Below are 8,612 nucleotides of genomic sequence, written 5' to 3'. Positions count from 1 at the left end.
ATAGCTAAAATTTCACACCAATATATATACGACTCTAGCAATCCCGCAATCTTTCAATAATGGGAATAATTTCTAGACTATAGATATAACATGTTAGGGCTTTCTTAATAACCTGTAGGATTCACATAATTATCCTAATGCTTCTCATCATTTTAATTCCCGATAGTAAGCCTGAAAGGGCCTAGTCATCACGGAGTCATTTGGGTAGGCATAAACAATCATTGCAAACCCAGATCTCCAATTATCACAGTAAAAAATCTGACCAACCATTAATTACAATAACCGGATAAGTAAACATCGAATAATCATTACGCGGTGTCACCGTTTCAACTCAAATATACATCGATGCAACTGTATTGATGGGTATAAAAATAAGCTTATACAAGATCTTCTCAATTTGGAGCAATTATACAAACACCAGATGAACAAGGGGCTTTAATAATAAAGTTTAATTGCTGTCAGGCAATATACACATTCAATTAGATAAACATACAGTTTCCGGTTGTGTGCTGTTAGATTCATTCAACAAAATTCTCATACGGGAGTCGATGGTTCTCGCTCGCCTTCCGAAAGGTGAGAAGCTGTCTCCATGATTGTAAGATGAAGAGGATGAGTCGAGAGGATTCTCTGTGTGGTTTTGGTTACTGATTTCACTTGATTCGCTTCTCAGCAAAGAGGAATCCTGACAGAAGATTCAATGTTAGGTGCATATAACAGGATAAAAAATGATAACATGAACTTCTCACCAGGTAAACAAAATGAAAATAACACTTTTCAAGAAATTTCAGTTACTGAAGAACCCAATCACGGGATTACCTGAAGAGATTTCCATATAGCTTCCATTACCATGATCTCTTCGAGATCCACATTGACTTCATACCTACACAGTACTATAAGCATTACTATAAATAAAACATCGGTTGCAGTGGGAAAACTGCAATTTCTTATTAACAAATACTTCCTTTAGATCGCACATAAATATAACAAGTAAAGTCCCCTGTAAGCATGCTTTTTACCTATTTCAAAATAAAAATGAGTAGAAAAATACTTAAGCAGTTAAAAGATTGTAAAAACCAATGTTGCCATTATCAATCAAGGCGCCAACATTCTGCAACAAGAAAACTTTGATGACTGCTCGTCACCAAATAACCTTGCTCATACTCATAACTATATTAATGAAGCAAAATCGGTAATGATAAACAAAACTACTCATCATGATTTGCGGTAGGCAACGGTGGCCTCTGAGAAATAAGGGATATGAAAATGCTTTTTAAGTTTTGCCTAACAGTTAGCTAAAGTTAAAATATAAGGAATGCACCAAGCTGACGCTAACTGATTAACTGGGCTTGAGGTTATTTATTTTGGGTGCATATGACCAGATTGGTGCAAGTAGGTGCGACCAAAATGGGTATCTCCTCCAGGATTTGAACCATGGAATCCCCTTTTGCTCTTCCAAAACCACCATAGCAAGGTCCAATTTTGTGACTGAGGGCATTTGGGAGAGCTTGTTTTTGGGTTAAACTAGCTTTTAAGCTAGCTTTTTCATTTCTAACTATTTGGTAAATAACCAATAAGCTGGGCTTATAAATCCCATTTTAAAAAAGTTGGGATGTCCTAACTTTTGGAAAACTAGCTTATAAGCTCATGTAAATAAGTTAGGTTTGACCAAGTAAATGACCATTCTACCCATACAAGTTCTATACGAATTTTATCATAAAAGCCAAAAATCATCAAAAACCAGTATGACTTGCAAGCTCCTAAAAATAAGCCCTCCAAAACACCCACTACATTAGAATAAAAAAGACCACATCAAGTTTATGATAATGTTTTAACAGTGGTTAAAGAAACCCATCACATTCTACATGATCAAAACTTGACACCTCATGAAATATCATCTTCATTAATTCCATTCAGATGGATCTCATTCACAGGTCTTGAGAAAAGTTAGTTTTATCATGTAACAAGGTGTATGAAGAAAGCAATTCTAAATTAAAGATACATTATATTGCGGAAAATGAAGGGAATTTTGCTTCTAACCCCCAAAATTAAATAATTTATTTGCTTACCTCCCAAGACTTGGTCCACAATCTCTTTACTCCCAAAATCAACCTTTTTGTTTGTAGAAGCCCCTAAGTAAAATGTCAACCCATAACCACTCAAAAATATATATAAAATCCCAAAACTACCCTTGACTATACATGTGACTACCCTTTTTTGGATTTTTGTGCCTCTCTCTCATCCCTTCTCTCTCTCCCCTCTCCTTCCCCACTCCTGTTAAACCCAACGCCATTAATTTTTTTCTCCCTTTTGAAAAAAATCTTTTTCCCTCTTCCCCTTTCAAACTAGGGTGATGTTCAATTTTCTCTACAGTGGCTAACAAGATTTCCGAATCAAGAGGTCGGTTACCATTCTCTTCTCCAGTTATGGTGTCGGATCCGCCATTGTTGGGTTTAGAATCTGGACGTAAGGATCATTGTGAACGTTGGTGGAGAGTATAAACAGAGAGAGGGAGATAAGAGAAATGTTGTTGAATTGCAAATTGATTGAATTCTGAAGAGCTACCCTCAACTACTAGAGAGTTTGTAAAATAATACTATAAATGTTTACGAAAAAACTGACATATTTTATTTTATTTTTAATTATAGGTACAATTGTGGGATTTATGCATACTTATTCATAAAAGCAATACTAGAAGGGAATGACGTTTTGTAGCTTACACCAGATTATTATACGGGATAGTTGTTAAGCTTATGCATTTGTTGTTAAGCTTTTTCGTCGGTTATTAAGCTTATTCATTGGTTGTTAAACTTTTTGTTAATTGTTAAGCTTATATGTTGTTTTAATCTTTTTCATTAGTCTTATGCATTAATTATTAAGCTTATGCGTTTGTTGCTAAGGTTTTTCATCAGTTATTAATCTTATGCATTGGTTGGTAAGCTTATGTGTTAGTTGTTAAGCTTTTTCATCGGTTATTAAGCTTATGTGTTGGTTGTTAAGCTTACGCGTTAATTAAGCTTTTTCGTTAGTTGTTAAGCTTATGTGTTGTTTGTTAATCTTTTTCGTTGGTTGTTAAACTTATGCATTGGTTGGTAAACTTATGCATTTATTGTTAAGCTTCTTCATCAGTTGTTAAGCTTATGTATTGGCTGTTAAGCTTATGCGTTGATTTATTTTTTCATTGGTTATTAAGCTTATGCGTTGGTTGTTAAGGTTTTTCGTCAGTTATTAGGCTTATGCGTTGGTTGTTATTTTTCGTCAGTTGTTAAGCATATGCATTGCTTGTTTAGCTTATGTGTTTATTGTTAAGTTTTTTCATGATTAACAACTGATGAATATTATTTAGTTATTTCCTTTACTCTCTTTCTATTACTAGACGAAAAAACTTAACAACAAATATACAAGCTTAACAACCAATACATAAGCTTAACAACCGACAAAAAAACTTAACAACCAATACATAAGCTTAACAACTAATGAAAAAGCTTAACAATACATAACAACTAATGGAAAAACTTACCAACCAATGTATAAGCTTAATAACTGACGAAAAAACTTAACAACCAACGCATAAGTTTAATTAATGAAAAAACTTAACAACAAACACAATAAGCTTAACAAATAATGAAAAAGCTTAACCAACAAACATATAAGCTTAACAACCAATGCATAAGCTTAACAACTGACGAAAAAGCTTAACAACCAACACATAAGTTTAACAACTGACAAAAAAACTTAATAACTAACGCATAAGCTTAAAAACTAATACATAAACATAACAAATGACGAACAAGTTTAACAACAAATGCAAATGCTTAACAACTAATTCATAATATTAACAATTAACACATAAAGTTAACAACTAACTGCTAAGCTTAACAATTGACTACGAGTTTATAACCGTACTCAAATTAAAGTACGTATTTAACATAATAACCATCACTACAATATAACATATGAAGAAAAAGTTTACAATTATTTTCAAAACAAACTACATTATAAAGTTTGCAAAACAACCCACAATATGACATCTAAACATCTCCTTCGAACTCTATTGGTTCATTCTCCGCTCGTGAAAAAAATTGCCATCATTCACAATGATCCTTAGTACGTCCATATCCCAAACCCAACAATGACGGATCCGACACCACAACTAGAGAAGAGAATGGCAACCGACCTCTTGATACAGAATTTTTATTAGTCACCATACAAAAAATTGAACCTCACCTTAGTTTGAGAGGAGAAGAGAGAAAGACAGAGAATTTTTTTAAGAGGGTGAGAAGAATTAATGGCGAAAGGGGTTGGGTTTAACAGAAGTGGAGAATGGGAGGGGAGAGAGAAGGGATGAGAGAGAGTGAGGCAAAAAAATCGAAAAATAAGGATGGTCACATATATAGTCAAGGGTAGTTTTGGGTTTTTTTGTGTAGGTATTCGTCAGTATTGTACTTAGGGGGTTCTACAAACAAAAAAGTTGGTTTTGGCCTTTTGGGTGTAAAGAAATTGTAGACTAAGTATTGGGAGGTAAGCAAATAAATTATTTAATTTTGGGGGCTAGAAGCAATTTTTCCGAAAATGAATGAGAAAAGGAATAGCGAGGAAAGAAATAGTTACAACTTATAAATTTAACTGCAGATATTGCCCTTTAGAATTTTAGATGTCACAAGCTAAACAACTGACATCGAAGAGTTTTCAACAGGATATTGATAAGCTATACAATGATATGCTTCACAAATTATCAAGATAACACAAATTTCCATGCAATAAATTTTGTGAATTGCAAACAACATAATACATTGAAATTATATCAATATATTTTGGATTGATTGTAAACAGACCAACTGTAGTATCGCTCGGTTGCAAAGAGACCCCCTGTTTCGAACAGAGCCCATGTAATTCTATTTATTGAATAGACGCCTTGTAGTATTGGCCCAAGTGCAAATACACCCCCTTAGGACTATAGAACTATAGGGGGTTTATCCTCTCCAATAGAACTATAGGGGATCTATCCGCCTCCTCAAACATTTTTAACGATTTTAAGGTTCACAAGAACTTCACTCAGGGGGTCTATGCACAACAAGTAGAACTACAAGAGGTCTACTCGCAATAAATAGAACAATAGCGGTCTATTCGCAAGAAATAGAACAACAAGGGGTCTCTTTGCAATTGGGTGATACTACAAAGGCCATTTTTGTCCTTGAGAGAAGAAACTGTATAAAATTTTGGAAGAATGAAATAAGTTCTTCATAAAATTATACAAACCTTGTAGGGCCTACATTTCGATTAGATGCCCAATCTGTGTCTACTCTGTCTTGCAGTCCTGATCTCCCTACTTGTGTTATTTCCCTTTCTTCATCTTGGTCTAGAATAAAACAGATCAATTAAACTATGTTAATAGATAGATGATAATATGCCAGAAGGCCAAGGTTTTCAGAATTTGAGGCAAAAGTATATTCACCACTAGATGGACTTCCCACATCATGGCAAGAATGTATAATTTCCGAAAGGGTCTGATGTTGGTTTACATGCACAAGTCTTTGCTCAATTTGAGGTTCCATTTGCATTCTTATTTTTGCCTCAATAACCTTCTGCTCCTCCTTTAGCATCACAAAAGGAAAACTCGTGAAGGAAAGAAGAATAAAATACAACCAGTATTGACATAAGTCGAGACATGCAAAAAAAGCTTGAGAAAGAAAACGTACTGCCTGTTCTAAGCCCTTCTCCTCTTCAGTTCTAGCACCGTGGTACTCAACTGCATAACAGGATGTTTTGCAGAAGGGGCACCTTAAAAAGTTAAGTATCTCAAATATATCAAAGTTCATTGCATTGTAAATCCGTAAACGGGAATAAAATCGAGAAATATTGTTTGTCAAAGACGCTACTCTGACCTAATTTAAGAACCAACACTACAGCCAAAATTAAACTGCACATAAGCAAGTGATAAAAATATAAAATCCTAATTTATTGTATAACAAGAAATCAACCGACTAACCCAGGAAGTTTTAGTGTTTACAGTCTTGCAAGAGACTTACTTTTATATCAGGTAAATGCTGCCTTGAAAGATAATTGGTAAAAGATAGAAACACTACAAGTAAAAGGACACTAACTGGAATAAGTACTAATGGGAATGTTCTTCACATCTATAAACCTTAAACAGGCTCATATACATGGTTCCTGTTTCAGGAGCTTCTTTGAGAAACTGAATTTTTCTTCTTTTTCCCCCTAGTTTTACTAAAGAATTTAATAATCTCAAGAAATAGTATAAGGTGTCTTACCCTCCAAACTAATATTTTGTTCATTATTCCTCAATAGTACTAATTGCATTCAAAAAATATTAAATTAGCATTTATACCCTTATCATTAATATATACGCACATTCACTTGTAAATTTAAATTAAACTATAGTCCTTGCCAATTGGAAGTGCTAGATTGCAATCCAATTCTTTGGAAATGCAGGTACCCATCAATATTAAAATATAAATGCATCAATATAATTTACTTCAAACATATTTTTACCTTTTAAATTTACTCTTATTATATTCTAGATCAAGCCCATGCAAGAATGTGTAAATAATTAAACATCATCAGAAATATAAATTTATGTATATTTGAACCATACAGTGACGTCAGTTTTCTCTTGTTAACGAGTAAAGACATAAGTGTCTCCCTTAAATAACTTCTTCCTCACTGTTACTATTATACATTGAATAAGTTTGCAGAATTTAACAATAAGTTATATTTTACATATTTTTTATGGTGAAGAAAACTTAAAAGTTCCAAATGCAAATGTGACCGTATTTGCTTACTTTTTGTTGGAAGGGTTTTGTTTGTCCTCTTTTACAAAAAACGAATGTGTGCATGTGTGGGTGGGTGTTTCATACTGGATTTTTCACTGTAATCATGTGAAAAAACAAATGGATAAAAATTTCAGCTTAAGCAACTGAACAATCAGTTAGAACTTCAATCAGCTAATCTTTCAATTTGGCAGCCGAAAAGTGTCTTAGGAGAATCGAGGAGACACTAGAACTAGAAGAATGAAACAGGTATTATTTTATTCTGATGAACATGGAAAATGGTTGTCGTATTCAATCATGATGTGGTTTTGAATCATTAACCTTCTAAAATCTTAACAAGAGCAAGCCACAGACATTAGTGATAAGAACTTCAAGCCATAATATAAAGAAATAACATACAGAACCATGGACAGCTAGAAGGATACTGAGCCGGTCGACTAGCATGTGAGGGCTTCATCTGCAAAAAACATTCTAAAAATTAAACAAAAAGAAGTTCAGTCATCTGATTTCAGTAGGAAAACAATGTATTAAGACAATAAAATATACACAAAGAGAAGCAAATCGATGAAAATTTCTCATGGACTGCCTATCTAAAGCAACACCTTCCTCGGAGCGAAATCAAAGGCCATATTTATTTGAACGTAAATATAAAGAAAATTTTAAGTGCACGCGCACGCAGGCGCGCGCGCAGACACACGCACCCACCCATGCACGCACACACGCACACGGGCACGCACGCGCGCACACGCACAAGCACAAGCACACACCCACGCACACACGCACGCCCACACAGACACACCCACACCCGCTCGCTCGCACGCACGCACCACACCCGCGCGCGCGCACGCACGCGCACACAAACGGAATCACGCTCTGTAGGATTTGCACAAAGACATATATGTATAGTGGGGGGTATGAGTGCTTCACGTGTAATTTGGATTCAAGAACTAATGGGTTAACATTTTGCTCAAAGTGGTCTTAATTATTAATGTGTCATAGTCCGAGCTGTAATCCATGAATTAATAAGGTACTGATGATACTAATATTGAATATGAAAGAAATCATAAGGTACTGATGATACTAATATTGAATATGGAAAAAACTATGTTATAGCCCCTGAAAAAGAAAGTTCTTACCAGTGCAGATTCCTTTGGCGCAGCATCTTGACCGGTTCAGGCTTGGATAATACTAATATTTAAGGAAAAGAAGAAAATTAGAGATAAAGAAGAATGACGACATTTATTAGTATGGATTTTATTAATATATTGGGAAATTATGAAGAAACACAGTGACTTGGTCTGCTCGGTTTGAGTATTAACAAATTCCAATCACACAGTACTACCAACAGAGAAAAATGAGTACATTACAAAATAATAGAAGAATTTGAAGAAAAGTAGAGGAAATGATTCGATACCCTTCTGAATTAGCGAGATTACAGATACAACGAATTTTCATTTCAAACAAAGGCTATAATAATATGAAAAATCAGAAGGAAATAGAAAATATGAAGGTTTCTGCAAAAAAAATTGTTTAAAAAAAACAAAGCTAGAAACGTAATTAAAACACAAAAAAAAACAACAAATTAGCCATATCTGATGTCTAAACAGTCACACAGTCAACTATGGAAAATTGGAAATTAAGCAAAACTGAAGCAAACAACTGAAGCAAACTAGGGGCAAAGGAACTGTAAATTTCTTCTCTTACGAGGAAGCAAATGGGGCACTCCTCGAGATCGCCGTCGATCTGGGAATCCTCAACGGCATCGAAGCAAGGCGCGAGCTTTTTCGCAAGTATGAGCTTCCTCAGCTTCTTGTAGTCCACGGC

At 34.6% G+C, this 8,612-nt stretch overlaps 1 protein-coding gene across 1 annotated transcript; it reads right to left on the bottom strand.

Annotated features, from left to right (window-relative positions):
- On the bottom strand, nt 288-8,612 carry LOC109842605 (protein SIP5-like; the record flags this gene model as incomplete). The annotated part of the gene is made up of 8 exons (XM_020411460.1): nt 288-682; nt 817-880; nt 5,257-5,356; nt 5,453-5,591; nt 5,697-5,778; nt 7,214-7,259; nt 7,925-7,976; nt 8,493-8,612. Coding segments are annotated over 8 exons (810 nt in total), but the record flags the coding sequence as incomplete, so codon positions are not given.

This window comes from Asparagus officinalis, chromosome 5, assembly GCF_001876935.1.
Source record: "Asparagus officinalis chromosome 5, Aspof.V1, whole genome shotgun sequence".
Lineage (NCBI taxonomy): Eukaryota > Viridiplantae > Streptophyta > Magnoliopsida > Asparagales > Asparagaceae > Asparagus > Asparagus officinalis.
This window is presented reverse-complemented; position numbering and strand designations above follow the sequence as displayed.